General features: G+C 46.9%; 1 protein-coding gene across 1 annotated transcript in view; it reads right to left on the reverse strand.

The window, feature by feature from the left end:
* LOC144762990 (uncharacterized) overlaps window positions 1-18,147 on the reverse strand; it is a 318,770-nt gene that overhangs the window by 251,818 nt on the left and 48,805 nt on the right. Inside the window, exons 3-4 of the mRNA XM_078648303.1 lie at window positions 16,234-16,380; window positions 2,012-2,158 (exon numbers count right to left, since the gene is read on the reverse strand). Coding sequence (XP_078504429.1) covers window positions 2,012-2,158; window positions 16,234-16,380 — 294 coding nt within the window. The remainder of the gene's footprint in view (window positions 1-2,011; window positions 2,159-16,233; window positions 16,381-18,147) is intronic.

Raw genomic sequence — 18,147 nt, forward strand, 5'->3', positions numbered from 1 at the left:
TGGGAATCGAATTTAGCTGTATTATAAGCCTATGTGAGGGCAACTCACAAAATGGCTGCCGTTCACAAAATGGAAGCCAGGGTTTCAGAACGAAAATGACGATTTCGAGGTGAAATCGTTACTGGAATAGGACGAAAATGCTTGCACATAGTGTACTAGCCATTTTCGGTCTTTTGATATAAAAATCGTCATGCTACGACAAAGTTTATTACACGAGTCCAGAATTTTCAGAACTACACGGTCCGATCTCCCTCATCAACACCGAGGCTAAAATTAATACCACGGTCCTAGCAACTCATCTTAAAAAGGTGATCCACACCTTGATCCAACCGGACCAGTATGGCTTCCTGCCCCGCCGCAACACAAGGCACTGCCTTCGGTTCCTACGCGTGGCAATGGCCCATCATTGTCTCCTCCCAACTTACAAGGCCCTGCCATTAAATCTCTTTTCATCGTACGACACTTTCTTTCTTTAGTTACGGTTGCTCGCCTGTTCTTAAGATGGCAATTCATCTCTTCTGTTGACTGAGTGAAATAACTCTTTGTTGCAGCCTGGATTGGGGGTATAATTTTATTGCTGAGCAGTATGTCTTAACTTAGGTGGGTTCTGCAGGCTGCTGCATGCTTTTGAGATGGGATTACTGCTTTAATGAGTGTCGAAGAGTGTAACGGTACTCATGCTGTGGTGTGGGAATGGTCAGATTAAGATCAGCTCAATTGGCTATAAATAGAAAGGATTCAGGTGGGTGAGCTTAGCAGCTGATGTGAAGATAAGAGAAAGAGAACACGCAGTTATCGTAGAGGGAGAGAACGTAGAGCAGGCGATAATGTCACAGACCGCGACATTCAAGGCAGAGTAGTCACTATTACGGGTTTGGGAAAGACAGGTTGTCATTAGGATTTAGACTGGTAACCAGGAGGTAGGAAAGGGTTAATGTTTGGCAGAAGCAAGGACTTTTTGCACTTTGACGGATTGGTCTGATATTGTTTGTCCGGAATCCACTGGTTTCAGGTATTTTTTAAAGGAAAATGTAGAAAATGTTGTTGGGCATGTTGTTTCACAAACGGAGGGGTACAATGAACCAAAACATATGATTTCAAAGGCACAATTATAGAAGGGTCTGATTCAATTATGTTTTGAACAACAGGTTTAAATGTTCTTTTTCTGTTTCTTTCAGTTACCCCTGACAAAGGTCTAAAGAGAGGCTGAAATGCATTGGGTGGAATTTTGTTGGGTTCTGGAATATGAATTATATATCTCTACATGCTTAAGTTGAAGCCCGGATGGGCACGCTGAAGGCAGTTGAAAATTAAACAATAAAACACCAATGAGAAAGCTGCTGTACTCGCAGTGATTTTGAGTGACTTCTAGCAAGTGTACTAAACATTTCGATGATTAATGAACAAATTGGAGTATCAATTGTTGAACTTGGTGAAGAGATATTGGTTAAATGTTAGGGGAAAATCCCTCACTTCGCAGTGCGACGGGCTGGCGCGTAATGCACCGCCTTTGGAAACACTGTAGTGTAGGAATGGGCATCGTTTCTTATAATGGAGGTTTTTCTCTTCTTTACTCCTTGCAAAGTGCAGCTCTATGATCCGGTTCAGAGCTAACAGAAGAATCCCATGCAGGATGCAATGCTACGAGGTACATCAAAGAACAAGTTTGATTGCATCTTATAAGAGCCTCCCACTTGATGCAGAGCTTCTACTGATAACTAGTTTGGAATAGAAGAGTGTGCATTTTAAAATCGAGCAATACTCTATGTACAGTATCTATGTGCTTTCCAAAACTCTCAACAGGGCTACAATTAGGAGTGCATTTGGTAACTGTGTTACAATGTTAGTAAATTCAAAGGTCGGACTACTGACCATTGAGATTCAGCTTTGGGCTTCCAAACAGATATTTAGGGTGTGCACATCAAAACATTGCATTATCTAACAACCTGTGATAGGATCTGAGCACTGAATCTTTGTCTTGTTCTTAGATAGTCAAGCACTCGTACTGTACCTGGGCGCACGGGGTCTGTACAATCAAAGCCACAGGATTGCTGGCAGCACTTCTGGATCCCACCACACTCCCCGTCATTGTTGCACTGTCTGGGCAGAGGATCGATTAGGCAGGTATAATTTACCTCAGGGCAGTCACCTGGCTTCTCTGTCAGTAAAACATTTGCAGAAATATTAAATGAGCTTATGATGCAAATTTATCACCAGCAGAAAAAAACATAACCAACCTTAAATTGCATATGAGAATGGCACAATGTTGTCGCACATAGATATTCAGTAGCAAAAAGCATACTATAAGTCTCAGAATACCTTATGAATTCAGGACTTACCAGTTTCAATCCCTGGTTGAAATTATTAACATAGTAAATAAAGAGATGTGTACATCTCAACCTCCATTCATCACAGTCCCAGTTAGAAACACCCCTATCGTTTGTTACAATAATACAATAAAATATTGTATTCATGGAATGCCTTATACTTCAACACTTTCTGTGGATAATTTCTACTGTCAATGTAATAAATACAGTAGATTGGACACAACATTTGCTATTAATGTTTTCAACCATGAGAGTATTCACCACTCCTCACTTTTCAATTAGCTTGAGTTGATATCGCATGTAACTGTACAAATATTTTCAAAATAGATGTAATACATTTTCTCTCAACCTCTCTAATCCTTTCCATTGTGATCCTAGGTATTTTGATCTACGTAGGCCCTTTCTCTTTCCTCTTTGTGAGTGCTTTTTTGTCTTGTATGTATGTTGTCAATCAAACAGGTGTAATGGAGTGTGGCTACGAGCGTCGAGATGGTGGTCCCACTCCAAGTGTGCTTTGGACCCTTACATCATTCACTCATATCCCTGCTAGTCTCAGGAGCACTGGACACCACAACGACTCCTGGACCTGCCTGTGGCTGCCTCGCAGAAATCCTGCTTCTGCTGGACACCACGATTGTCTCCTGGGGCTGTGGCATCTGGCCTGCCCACACACAGGATGGCTGACCCATGGAAAGGCTGCACTGAGGGTCTGTGACCCAGGACCACTGGGGCTCTGTGGAGGGCTTGTGTGGTCTGCTTAACGTTTCCATGGCCCCCAGATGTGCTGCCTCTGACTTTGTGGCCCGGAACGGATGTGGAGCCCACTGGACTGCCACCAACCTGCTTGCCATTGAGGTCTATCAGTGGCCTGCTGGTCTGATGCTCGTATCACAGCACAAGCCTCTATTGGCTGCTTCTGGCCACGACCTCAGACTCCAGATAATAGCCTGGGGAGGGGGCGGGCTGTGGCCTGGTGAGTCGCACAGATCCTTATTGTTGGAGCGGGGGCCTGATAGGAGGATCTCAGGCCCCACCCTTTGCTGACTACACCTGCCTGCGATGTCTGGGCTCCCGCTAGAGGCATGACCGGGCCAGACTTTGGGGGAGGGCCATTCTAAAAAGGCATCTTGCCCTTGTCCCGCGTTGCTCCGCGATGGCCTGCTGGTAGCTGATCCCCAGGAGGTCCTCGGCAGGGCGTTGATTGAGCAGGTGAGTAGGCTGCATGGGGGAGCTGGTAACAATGTTAAATCCCTGAGAGAACTGGGGCACAGTAAGACACTTGCTAGTCGTCAAGGACCCCTTCTGTGGTAGATACAGGTACTGGATTCCCTGGGGGTGGTGCCGAACTGGGGGCTTGGGGTGGATGGAGTGAAGCCTACTTATTCCTGGGCCCACACAAGCCCCATAACACCTGAACTGCCGGGGTCACTTTCCACACACAACCTGCTGATTTGAAGATGCTGGGGGGACTTCCTGGTTGCAACCCCTGGCTCCTGGTACTCAGCTATACCCTCACGTGGCTCCTGATGTGTAGACTTCCATCCAAGTGCTAAGGTCTTGCTCCCCATACAAGGATTAGACCCCATGGACTGGGAGGAAGGCAGCCTGGTAGTGGATCATGCACAAGACACCTGGCAGCCATAACAGACTTTGAGGTGTTGGACTGAGGATCCTTCCGGTGCATCACTCTTGAGGCCTCGTGGCCTCCATAGCACCACGAAGCCCCTATGGCGACAGGTTACCGTCCATATTAGCCTGATCGAGATGCCATCGAGAGGCCATTGCCTTCCCTGTGGCCACGTATAGTGGAACTGGTTCCTGGTTGCAAAGCTTCCTGCTGGGTAGCTGGTGGAGTGTAAGAGGAGTATTGACCCTGCCCTCCCTAGCCTATGCAATGGTCTCCTGACCAAGAGGTGTTACCTCCACTTTGAATTGGTCTACCTCAATGGGGAACATCTCCCTCCCCCGTGATCACCATGGGGAGAGATAAACTATTAAAACTTCCTCCATCTCAAACCTGCAAAGACCAGTATATCACAGGTTGCTCCACCTCTGAAGACGTCATCCCGGCTAAAAATCCTTTAATGGAGTGAGATCTGTCCACCATCCTCCAGGCTATCCATTCCTCTCAGGACTTTGTCAAGACCAAGATAGGGGCATTGCTTGTCGACATTGGTTCTCACCAGACAAGACCCCAAAAAACACGACGGCCAGGATCTCTGATGTGGAATCCTGCACATCCTTGGTGGAAGATGATGTTGGGAAACTGAAGGTGCAAGTCTCCAGGCTACTGACCCACACCGCTGAGCTCCATTGACTGGCTGAGGATACTGAAAATCACTCCTGACAGAACATTCTAGGCTTCATTGGCATTCCGGAGAGAGTGGAACTAACGCTAGCTGTGACCTTCTTGGAGAGCTGGATCAGATCGTAGATGCCCTAGGATCGCTTCTCAGAATGGTTTGTTGTGGAGCAGGCTCACTGGGCTCTCGTGCCCGGACCTCTCCTGGGGGCCCCACACAGACCAATGATCGGCTGAGTGCTCAACTTTAAAGACAGAGACACTATCCTGCAGGAGGCCCATTCTCTGGCCACCCTCTCCTTCCAAGGGAACGAGATATCGATCTTCTTGACTACATCAAAGAGGTGCAAGCCCAATATTGCTATTATACAGAAGCAATGCAAAAGCTCTGGGATATCAACCTTCCATACAGGCTCCTGTCTCTTACTTCTTTGAATCCCTGTAGGAGTACTGAACCTGGGCCACAGGAGAGCAGCCTGTCAACCAACAAGTGGCCGCATACACCTCCCCCTCATGAACATGCACGTGCGCTGCAGCAGATGAGACTCCCAGGCCTCAGAGGAGGTGTACTTGCTCCTGCAAGAGGCCACAATGCCAGGAAAGTTACTTCCACATTACCTGCTCCTGTAGTACAGGGGGCATGCAGGTCTTCGGTGTCCACAGCTCTACCACAGCGGATGCAGGACCCGGAATCCAGTTCGGGTGAGCTGGGCAGATGGTCTGACGCCCTGCCTGTCACTCGCCTGGATAACACTAACCTGTCACGGAGCCCGGTAATCGGAGACTGAGGCCACACTGACTATGGAAGAAACCTCTCGCAGGCAGTACACGTATTGGCTGTCCCAAACTCCTGAGCTTTCACGATCCTGCAGCTAGGAGGGGTCCATCACTCCACTTCGAAGTTCACAGTGTTGGCTTTTAGTTTTTTTTTTAGGGCCATAGATGCTTCAGGGAATAAAGTATGGGGTGGGAGGGTGGTATAGGGGAATGCTGGGCACTCAGGTTGTATGTTCCTGCCTTTCTTCTGTCTTAGTTCAGCTTGTGACACAACACTTTTCCACTGCGCACTTACAGGTCGCTTGGCCCAGAGGCATCTCCCTTCCTAGTCCGTGAGCCCAAGGCCTGGTAGCCTACCCATGCCCCAGACGGATACACCCAACCTCCTCACCAATCTCAGCCATGCCAGTGCCTTAACTTGACTTTAAGCCTCTCCATATCCTTTTGTGGAACTTTAATGGGCACATCGACTGTGCCAAATGCACCACAGTTCTAAAATACTCCCAACTGTTCCTTCCCAATGCTTTACTGCTGCAAGAAGGAAAATGCTACTTACCAGTATACATCTGTTCTTGGCATGTAGAGCTGCAGAGTTACACACTATGCATTAATGACCACCTAGTGTTGGGCCCAGATGTTTGCAGTTTGTTTTGTTGTAGAAAAGTCTTTGGAAGTCACGGGATAGGTGACTCCTCCTTTGGATGAAACTGCGCATGGGCATCGGCTCCATCCCCAGATTGTTTTTCGCCATTAGGGAAGTGATGGAGCTGTACAAGAAATAGTGATGTCCATGTAATTTGTATCTAATTTAGATAATACTGGAACAGATAGAGGTAGCTGGGGACGCGGGTGGGCGTGTGTAACTCTGCAGCTCTATATGCCAAGAACAGAAGCATACTGGTAAGTAGCATTTTCCGTTCGAGGCATATGAGCTGCAAATTACAAACTATGCATAGATTGTATAGCAGTACCCACACCTAGCGGTGACCACCCCTATCTGTTGCAGGTGTTTGACACAGTGTTTTTATTACAGCCTGGCCCACAGTGGCTTGTTGTTTAGTTTGCACATCTTCACAGTAATGCTTTGTGAATGTGTGCGGTGTAAGCCATGTAGCTACTCTGCATATGTCATCTAAGGGAATGTTCCCTAAGAATGCCATTGAAGCCCCTATTTTTCTTGTTGAGTGGGCTTTTGGAGGAATTGTTGAAGTACGTTTTGCCTTTTGGTAGCATATTTGTATGCATTTAACAATCCATCTGGCGATCCCTGATTTTGATATAGGGTTGCTTTTATGTGGCAGTGAAAAAGACACAAAAAGTTGTTTTGTTTTATGAAAAGTTTGTGTCCTTTTGATATAGTACAGTAGTGCTCTTTTGACATATAAGGTGTGTAGAGCTCTTTCTGCGACTGTTTGAGGCTGCGAGAAAAATACAGACAGCTCAACAGATTGATTTATATGGAATGGTGAAATGACTTTAGGAAGGAATTTAGGATTATTATGAAGAACTACTTTGTTATGATGCATTTGCAAAAAAGGTTCTTGAATGGTAAATGCTTGTAGTTCACTAGCCCTTCTGAGAGAAGTAATTGCTGCTAGGAAAGCTACTTTCCAGGTTAGGAATTGAAATTCACATTTATGTAATGGTTCGAAGGAAGGACCCAATAGCCTTGTAATAACATGTTCAAGTTCCACACTGGTGCCGGTGGCGTTCTGTGAGGAATTATTCTTTTGAGTCCTTCCATGAAAGCTTTAATAGCTGGTACTCTAAAAAGAGATAGATGTTGTATATTTTGTAAGTATGCTGCAATGGCAGCAAGGTGTAGTCTGATAGATGCATAGGCTAAATTACACTTTAGAAGGTGTAATAGATATCCTATAATGTGTTGAATAGACACGTCTAAGGGATTGATTTGGTTGTTTTGGCAGTATTTGACAAAGCGTTTCACTTAGCAGCATAACATGCTCTAGTAGTGGGACGTCTAGTTTCTTTAATGATGTTCATGCATTCTCGAGGAAGTTTGAGGTAACCAAACTCTAAGACCTCTGGAGCCAGATCGCTAGGTTGAGCTGAGCTGGGTCCGGGTGTCTGATCTCTCCATGGTTCTGTGTTAAAAGGTGTGGAGATAGGTTTAGTTTTTGGTGTGGTACTACAGACATCTGCAATAGTGTGGTGTACCACGGTTGTCTGGCACAAGCTGGAGCGACTAGAATGAGCATTAGGGAATGTTGTTGTAGTTTGCGTACCACTAATGGAAGTAGTGGGAGAGGAGTAAAAGCGTACGCAAATAGTTTTGACCAGTTCATCCATATCGCATTGCTTTTGGACAATGTGTGTGGGTATCTGGCGGCAAATCATGGGCATTTTGCGTTTTCGTGGGTGGCAAAGAGGTCTATCTGAGGTTGTCCCCACATTTGAAAGAACGGATGAAGAACTTGCGGATGAAGTTCCCACTCGTGGATCTGCTGTGTTTGTCGACTCAGCAGATCTGCGATAGTGTTTTGTACTCCTGGGACATGTTGGGCTAAGAGGAAGATCTTTAGCGGTATAGCCCATCTCCATATCTGCTGTGCTAACTGAGAGAGCTGCAGAGAGTGTGTCACTCCTTGTTTGTTTATGTAGTACATAGCTGTCATATTGTCCGTGCGGACTAAGACAGCTTTGCCTGACACTTGAGTTTGAAATGCTTTTAAAGCTAGAAACACAGCAAGCAACTCCAAGTGGTTGATGTGGAGTAGCTTTTGTTGTGGTGTCCACCTACCTTGCATGGTGTGATGCAGTAGAGGAGCTCCCCAGCCGGAGAGCGATGCGTCCGCTGTCATGACTATTTGAGGAACTGGCTCTAGAAACGGTCGTCCTTTGGAAAGGTTTTTGGTGTTCCACCATTGCAGAGAATGATGAGTCCGACCGTCTACCAACACTAGGTCTGTCAGTTGACATTGAGCCTGGTTCCATTGGCTTGCTAGGCACTCTTGAAGTGGACGCATTTGCAGTCTTGCATGAGGTAGTTCAAATATGCAAGATGCCATCATCTCTAGTAGCTGCATGAACACTCGAGCTGGTAGCGAGTGTTGCGGTTGGAATTTTGTTAGGAGAGTTTGTACACTTGTTATCCTGGCTGGAGAGGGATAAGCTAGTGTTAGTTGGGTGTTTATTGTAGCGCCGAGATACTGTTGTATGTGCGAGGGTTGCAGATGCGATTTGGTGTGATTTACCGTGAATCCCAAGTTGTGAAGCAGTTGAATAGTAGCGTGAGTGTGTTACACACACTGGCTGTATGAGCTGGCTTTTATGAGCCAGTTGTCCAGGTATGGGAAGACATGAATGTGTTGTCTTCTTAAGTGTGCTACAACAGGCATTTGCTAAACACCCTTGGCGCTGTTGTAACTCCGAATGGGAGCACCTTGAACTAGTAGTGCTGCCCGTCTAGCACAAATCTGAGATATTTTCTGTGCGCTGTGTGGATGGGAATATGGAAGTAGGCGTCCTTGAGATCTAGAGTGACAAGGAAGTCGTTTAGTACCAGCAATGGAAGGACGTATTGTAGTGTGACCATATGAAAATGATCCGACTGTATGTAAATGTTAAGAGGTCTGAGGTCTGGGATGGGTCTTAGAGATCCATCCTTCTTTGGTATTAGGAAATATAGGGAGCATACTCCTTTGTTTTTCAGATGCTCTGGAACTATTTCTATTGCATTTTTGTGCATGTTAAACGTAAATGTTCCTGTGACATTGGACGCTGCTTGGGTGGTATGTTTGGGGGGGTAGATGTTAGTTCCAGACAATAACGTGATTGAATTATTTGGAGCACCCACCTGTCTGATGTGATGTTTTCCCAGGCTGGCAGGTATTGTTGGAGTCTTCCCCCGACAGGAGTGGAATGGGACAGGGGAAGGGGAAGGGAGTCATTGGGCAGGGGTTGAGGCAGAGCGTGAGTTGTTATTTTTACCTCTGCCTTTGTTATTGTTACCCCTGTAACCACCCCTTTGGTAGCCTTTACTGTAGGTGGACTGGGTAGGGACTTTGTACGAGGTAAAAGCTGTGTCTGAAGTATATCCCCTGGTGGCACCTCGATAGGATGAGCGAAGAAATGAACGTCTGGGAGCATGCGACTGCAGGGCTCCCATACATTTGGCAGTGTCTGTATCCTTTTTCCTTTTCTCTAGTGATACATCTACGTTGGGTCCACATAGGTTTTGCTCATCAAAGGGTTGATTAAGAATGGCACTTTGTACCTCAGGTTTGAACCCTGATATATGTAACCAGGCATGTCTGCGTAGTAAAACGCTGGTGTTAACTGCCCTAGAGGCAGTATCTGCTGCATCGAGGGCACACCGAATAGAGGTGTTTGTGATGTTTTTCCCCTCTTGGATAAGCTTGTTTGCTCTATCCTTGTTCCTGTCAGGGAGGTGCCTCATTAATGACTCTAGCTTATCATAATGTGCCCTGTCATATCTGGCTAATAATGCCTGTGTATTGGCGATACGCCATTTGTTTGCTGCTTGAGACGCTGGTTTTTTTCCTGATGCGTCAAGTAGCTTAGACTCCTTATCTGGTGGTCCAGCGTCACCTGATGTTTGTGAGTTTGCTCTCTTGTGTGCATTGGAAACTACAATTGAGTCTAGTGGTACTGGACCTTTAATATATGCAGGGTCTCAGGGGGCAGCTTTATATTTTTTCTCTATACGAGGGTTAATGGCTCGAGTTCTGACTGGGTCCTTAAAGACTTCAGGAGCACGCTTGATCACTCCTTTAAGCAACGGTAAAATGGATGAGGACCGTTGTGCGTTATCAAATGTATCCATTAGGAAGTCTTCCTCAACAGGGTCTGTATGTATGTCTACCCCATGATATTGTGCAACCCTGTAAATTAATTCATTAAATCCTATAGTGTCTTCTGGTGGAGAAGGCCTTGAGGGGTATATGTCATCCTGAGGGACATTTGGGACATCTGGGGTGGTAACATCATCCCACGGGTCAGGGGATCCTGTAGGCTTGGCAGGATCAGGTATGTTTCCCCCCATATCGTCATAGCTATCATCCCTGTCTGGTATGATAGAGGATGCTGGGGAATGCTGTGGTATGGGAGGCTGTGGTGATGGTACAGGTGAAAGAGAAGGGGAAGGCAGTCTTAAGGGAGAGGTAGCCATGTCCTTCTTCTTTGAATGCGGAGCTGGAGCTGGTGTGTCCAGTGGTCGCTTTTTTGAAGCCAAAATTAAGTGTCCAGTTCTTGGATCCTTAGCTAGAGTCTTTTGAGCAGGGTCTGGATAAGGCAAATCCTCCGCAGGAGGTCGATCATTTGGTGTGGAGGAAGGTTTCGGCACCGAAGCGGCTTGTTTTTGTTTCTTGACAATGTCTTTTACCGGGGAAGCAGGAGTCTTTTTCGGCTCGGAAGCTTTTTTCGGTTCCCGAGGATTTTTTCGGTTCCGGTATGGTTTTTGTATCCGACGGTTTCTTCAGATCCGATGGCTTTTTCGGTTCCGATTGTTTTTTTGAATCCAAAGTGGGTTTGATTGGTTCCGACCTGGGTTTCGGTGCAGAAGGAGTATGTTTCGGCGCCGATGGTTTGGATGTAGCCGTAGTTGGTGCCGTTGTCTTTTTCGGTGCCGGTAGATGTGTGCCGGCACTGTGTGAAGGCGTACTCGAGCCCGAGTCGCCTGAAGGCTTAATTGGCTTTGTAGCCGGGCCCCAAGGTGGGGCAGTAGAAACAGAGTGTTTGGTGTGCACCCGACGGCCGGGGTGTGACCGGGGCCTTCTTTGAGTGTGTCGAGGAAGGGTCAGGGTCGACGGTCTTACTTACGGCCCGCTGCGCTGGAGTGATGTCCTCAACATCGGAATCTTCTGCCTCGGAGTTGCTGTCAACGTCATGTTGTTCTGGAATGTTGACGCCTTCCTCGAAGATGTCGTCCGGAATCAGAGCTGAAGATCTTTAAGCCATTGTTCTCCTCGCTCTTCGGTCCCGGATAGTCTTTTTGGAGCGTAAAGAGCCACAAGCTGAACATTCTTTCGCCTCGTTCCCTGGAGAGAGGCAGAGGTTGCACACTTCATGAAGGTCGGTGTGGGGAAACTTCGACCCACATTGAGGCCACTTTTTAAAAGGCGTCCTTTCCATGAGCTGGAGTCGAGGCCTAGCTAGGCCCAAAGCCCGTCGACGACGACCGGAATCGAGATACTCGATGTTAAAGAGTAGTGTCGACTGGAAAGCGTTCAAAACTAAGTTTTGTAAGTTGGTGAGGATTGCGCGCCGAAGGAAATCGGTTTCAACACGGAGCGCTGGAAACACATCCTAGCCCGGTGGCGTAAAAAAAACAATCTGGGGATGGAGCCGATGCCCATGCACAGTCTCATCTAAAGGAGGAGTCACCTATCCCGTGACTTCCAAAGACTTTTCTACAACAAAACAAATTGCAAACATCCGGGCCCAACACTAGGTGGCCATCTATGCATAGTGTGTAATCTGCAGGTCATATGCCTCGAACACATGTCTTCTGGGGAATCACTGCCTGTTCCTGATGCATCTAGGGTATGATAGGGTTTTCCACACACGGTTTACACGAAGCTTCCATGGCATAGCAATCCTCTTATACCATTCCTACCTAAAGTTCCCCTGGGGAAGTTTTTGGCCCTCACAGTAACACTGAGTGGTCATACCCTTATTATTGTTTCAACATATGTGCACCCGGCAACTGGCAAGTATTCCCTTCAAGACCTCTCGACATTATGAACGGCCCGTCACTAAGGGGTGACGGTAATAGGTGGAGGCTTTAACGCAGTCTTAGCTCCCGACAGTGATTCCACAGAGATCCCCTCCCATCAACGCTGCACAAACGCTAAACTTCTCTTACAATGGGCCTTCAGGTTTGTCATATTCCATGTGTAGAGAATGTGAACTCTCGCCTGCTCCAATACAACTACATTTCTGCATGCTCACAGCACTGACTCCTGCATTGAATTAATACATTCATGCCTGCCCTTGAATACTGTGCAATCACTGATATTCAAATCCTTGCAAGCGAATCTATGACCATGTTCCCTTCCTCCTCCATTTGGAAGGTCCCAATGGAGCTCTCTGCCCTAGCTGGTGGCTGAACGCCTGGTTTCTCCAAGACAGGGACTATAAGCAGGCCCCGGGAAACAAACTTAAGCTTTACTTTCAGCAAGATAAATGTATGGTTCGGTGCCCCAGTACCCTGTAGCCAGTGGGTAAGACCACCATCAGGGGGGTTCGATAAAGGCTACCTAAAAAAAAAAGCATAGGGCCAAGAGGACCATCTCTCCAAGCTGGAGGCTCAGATCATCCGTCTGGAGCACACCAAGGCCATGGATGGCTGAGGTGACACACCTTGGCAATTTGAGCTTCTGTGGGAAGAAATCCTTCATATCACTCTAGACATGGCCACAAAGATGTGAAAAGCTTCCACAACCAGAGTCTATGGGTAGGGAGATAAAAATGGCAAACTCCTTTAGTGTCTTGCCTCCTGCCCCTTAATAATCCTAGAAATTGTGGACGCTGAGGGTCATTCTCAGGGCGTCACAGCATCCATTGCACAGACCTTCACTGAATACTACCATCACCGCTATATGGCGGCCTCATTTGTGGACCTGGGACTCAGTCCCCATTTGATATGGGCGATAACGCTCCGACAACTCTCGGGCGCCGATGTCCAATGACTTGATCAACCTATCTTGTTAGATGAGATAGAGGGGGCTATTTCCGCCACTGTGTCTAGGAAGACCCAAGGCCCTGATGGGTACCTGAAAGAGTAATACAAAGCCTTTTAGGATACTCTATCTCAATTACTCCACACCCTGTATATGAAAGTAGCTAAGAACTGTACTTTCCCAGTAGATATTGACATTGCCACCATTGTGGTGATTCACAAAATACACCCTGCACTGTCCTCCTGCTTTGACTACGGTCCGATCTCCCTCATCAACACCGAGGCTAAAATTTATGCCACGGTCCTAGCAACTCAACCTAAACAGGTGATCCACACCTTGATCCAACTGGACCAGTATGGCTTCCTGCCCCGCTGCAACACAAGGCACTGCCTTCGGTTCCTACGCGTGGCAATGACCCGTCATTGTCTCCTCCCAACTTACAAGGCCCTGCCATTAAATCTCTTTTCATCGTACCACACTTTCTTTCTTAGTTACGGTTGCTCACCTGTTCTTAAGATGGCAATTCATCTCTTCTGTTGACTGAATGAAATAACTCTTTGTTGCAGCCTGGATTGGGGGTATAATTTTATTGCTGAGCAGTATGCCTTAACTTAGGTGGGTTCTGCAGGCTGCTGCATGCTTTTGAGGTGGTATTACTGCTTTATGAGTGTCGAAGAGTGTAATGGTACTCAAGCTGTGGTGTGGGAATGGTCAGGATAAAATCGGCTCAATTGGCTATAAATAGAAAGGATTCAGGTGGGTGAGCTTAGCAGCTGATGTAAAGATAAGAGAAAGAGAACACGCAGTTATCTTAGAGGGAGGGAACGTAGAGCAGGCGATAGGGTCACAGACCACGGCATTCAAGGCAGAGTGGTCACTGTTACAGGTTTGGGAAAGACAGGTTGTCATTAGGATTTAGACTGGTAACCAGAAGGTAGGAAGGGGGTAATGTTTGGCAGAAGCAAGTACTTTTTGCACTTTGACGGATTGGTCTGTTGTATTTATTGATTAGTTTAAATGCTGATATTGTTTGTCTCGAATGGACTGGTTTCAGGTATTTTTTAAAGGAAAATTGAGAAAATGTTGTTGGGCATGTTGTTTCACAAACTGGGAGGGGTGCAATGAACCAAAACATATGATTTCAAAGGCACAAGTATAGAAGAGTCTGATTCAATTATGTTTTGAACAACAGGTTTAGATGTTCTTTTCTTTCAGTTACCCCTGACAAAGGTCTAAAGAGAGGCTGAAATGCATTGGGTGGAATTTTGTTTGGTTCTGGAATATGAATCATATATCTCTACATGCTTGAGTTGAAGCCCGGATAGGCACGCTGAAGGCAGTTGAAAATTAACCAATAAAACACCAATGAGAAAGCTGCTGTACTCGTCATGATTTTGAGTGACTTCTAGCAAGTGTACTAAACATTTCGATGATTAATGAACAAATTGGAGTATCAATTGTTGAACTTGGTGAAGAGATATTGGTTAAATGTTAGGGGTAAATCCCTCACTTCGCAGTGCGACGAGCTGGCGCGTAATGCACACGCCTTTGGAAACACTGTAGTGTAGGAATGGGCATCGTTTCTTATAATGGAAGTTTTTCTCTTCTTTACTCCTTACAAAGTGCAGCTCTATGATCCGGTTCAGAGCTAACAGAAGAATCCCATGCAGGATGCAATGCTACGAGGTACATCAAAGAACAAGTTTGATTGCATCTTATAAGAGCCTCACACTTGATGCAGAGCTTCTACTTATATCTAGTTTGGAATAGAAGAGCGTGCATTTTAAAATCGAGCAATACTCTATGTACAGTATCTATGTGCTTTCCAAAACTTTCAACAGGGCTACAATTAGGAGTGCATTTGGTAACTGTGTTACAATGTTAGTAAATTCAAAGGTCGGACTACTGACCATTGAGATTCAGCTTTGGGCTTCCAAACAGATATCTAGGGTGTTGTTAGGACACAAGCCGTGGCGAACGGACAGACAAGAGCTGCCTCTTCGATCACAGTACTACAACCCCCATACAAAACCCGGCGGGAACTACACCACCCATAATGCTATGCGCGGCGCATGCGCGAGACATGCAAGCGGAAGAGCCGGCATAAAACGAGTCGGGAGGCAGAGACAGACGTCGGATATTTCGAAAACACAGTCGGAATCTGTGCCACTACCAGGTGAGCCGTAACTCTGGAGAAACGGTTACCCGACTCTGGTTCCTCGCGCTTTGCAGCGCCTCCGCCCCTAGTCCCCGCTCGAGGGTTTGAGCTCTAACTTCGCGCTTTGCAGCGCCTCCGTCCCCGGTCCCCGCTCGAGGGTTCGAGCTCTGCCTTTGCGCTTTTCAGCGCCTCCGTCCCCAGTCCCCGCTCGAGGGTTCGAGCTTTGACTTCGCGCTTTGCAGCGCCTCCGTCCCCAGTCCCCGCTCGAGGGTTCGAGCTTTGACTTCGCGCTTTGCAGCGCCTCCGTCCCCAGTCCCCGCTCGAGGGTTCGAGCTTTGACTTCGCGCTTTGCAGCGCCTCCGTCCCCAGTCCCCGCTCGAGGGTTCGAGCACTGACTTCGCGCATAGAAGCGCCTCAGCCCTAGTCCCCGCTCGAGGGTATCGAGTGACTAAAGAACTCGTCCCAAAGAGTATAAAGAACAACCAATCCCCGTTCGAGGAGTTATCGAACGTGTGGGCAAAGACACTCTTTGTTTCCAGGATTCCTTTCCGTTTGCCCTCTGTTGGATGACGTCGGGACCGGCGTCGTTGCAGGGGACGAACTAGGGATTAAGCTGTCCTTATCACCTCATACCCTGATCGAGTGGCATTGTCGGCCACTGCTTAGCACGGTGTCCTCTGTTGGGTGGCTGTCGGGACCGGCAGTCGTGCAGAGGACGGTTGGACGCCCATAACATCGGCTTATCCCTGACACGCTCTGTAACACCTGCTTAGCGTTATTTCGTTTGCGCACTTGTTTGATTAAACCCTGGTTAATCTCAGCATTCCACGTCTTTGTGAGTTTGTATAAAGAGCCAGGCCAGACGGCTGCACAACACTCAACCCCGGGGTTATCACAAGGTTACAGGTGTGCACATCAAAACATTGCATAATCTAACAATCTGTGATAGGGTCTGAGCACTGAATCTTTGTCTTGTTCGTAGACAGTCAATCACTCGTACTGTACCTGGGGCCACGGGGTCTGTACAATCAAAGCCACAGGATTGCTGGCAGCACTTCTGGATCCCACCACACTCCCCGTCATTGTTGCAATGTCTGGGCAGAGGATCGATTAGGCAGGTATAATTTACCTCAGGGCAGTCACCTGGCTTCTCTGTCAGTAAAACATTTGCAGAAATATTAAATGAGCTTATGATGCAAATTAATCACCAGCAGAAAAATACATAACCAACCTTAAATTGCATATGAAAATGGCATAATGTTGTCGCACATAGATTTTCAGTAGCAAAAAGCATACTATAAGTCTCAGAACACCTTATGAAATCAGGACTTACCAGTTTCAATCCCTGGTTGAAATTATTAACATAGGAAATAAAAGAGATGTGTACATCACATCCTCCATTCATCACAGTCCAGTTAGAAACCCCCCCCCCCAATCGTTTGTTACAATAATACAATAAAATATTCTATTCATGGAATGCCTTATACTTCAACACTTTCTGTGGATAATTTCTACTGTCAATGTAATAAATACAGTAGATTGCACACAACAATTACTATTAATGTTTTCAACCATGAGAGTATTCACCACTCCTCACTTTTCGATTAGCTTGAGTTGATATTGCATGTAACTGTACAAATATTTTCAAAATAGATTTAATAGATTTACTCTCTGTAGAAGAGTGGGGTCTGCAATCCTATGGTCACCCCAGATTTTTGCTTTTTGCTTCACTGGTTTACGACTTTCCCTGGCTGTGGGCCTGCTAATCAGACCCACAGCCTAGCTGTTCTCTCTCTAAATTGACAACCATGTACTTTAGGTGCATTTACCAATTGGTACTGGGCCCCCTTATCAGTCCCTGTACAGTGTACCTTAGGTACCCAGGGCATAGGTGTACCCAGGGCCCACCAGGGGCTGAAGCATGTATTATGCCACCCCTGGCTGGCCATCTAAATAGACACAACTGGCTGCTAGTACAGCTGTGGCAAGGTGGTGTAAACACCCTTTGCTGTAGATATAGTATACCTATATCTAACCCCAAAATGGACACATATACTCCTATCAGTCACTCCTATGGCAGGCCTTATCAATCCTGAAGGCAGAGTGCTTGGAATTATGTGAGATGGTGCTCTAGCATGAGCTGAGCCTGTCTATAGCTTTCGGAACGAAGTCCTTTAGCTGTTTCCATGATAATGCTATACCATATACTCTTAAGTGCATTATAATCCTCGCGGTTGAATGCTAACTCTGGTATAACATTATCAAAACATGTCGAGTAAGGTGTCATACGAATTGGAATACTACCCCCTCGCCAATTCTGGCGACGGGGGTAGCATTCCACCCTTCTAGAGGGACACGACATGTATGTAACTGTGAACCCCGGTTAAAGTTAACTCGAGCCTTGGCATCACAAAATGGATGCTGCCACTACAGACACAAGTCTGACCTCCTGCTGCTGGGAGTCCTTCCAGCGAGGGAGGCTTGGACAAAGGGTTTGCTGCCTTGGGAGGAGCTAGCACCCCCCAGACAGGATTTTGTGTATTGGGTAGGATAGGCCTAAAAGGAATGAGACATGCCTGGGGCACACAAGGTGTCCTGTGCATACACCGGTTCAAACCAGTTGCTGGGGCATCCCTGCCCCAGATATGGCGCAAATCCGAACAAAGGATAGGGGGTGTAACCACCCCCCTTCCTGGTCCCACCCAGGGGAGGGACCTAGTCACCAGTACAGCCCCCTTTAGCAGGATAAAGGTAGGAGCTGGTCCCATTCCAGATTAGATTAATCCTGAACTACTCTACAAGAAGAAACTCTGGACTTCGACGCTCTGCTCCACAGAAGACTGAAGAAATCTCCCTTGTGGACAAGGAGTGTCCACCCTGCAACTGCAGGCACCATCAAGCGTCCAGCGGCTTCACTTT

The sequence above is a fragment of the Lissotriton helveticus genome, chromosome 6, assembly GCF_964261635.1.
Source record: "Lissotriton helveticus chromosome 6, aLisHel1.1, whole genome shotgun sequence".
NCBI classification, from domain to species: domain Eukaryota; kingdom Metazoa; phylum Chordata; class Amphibia; order Caudata; family Salamandridae; genus Lissotriton; species Lissotriton helveticus.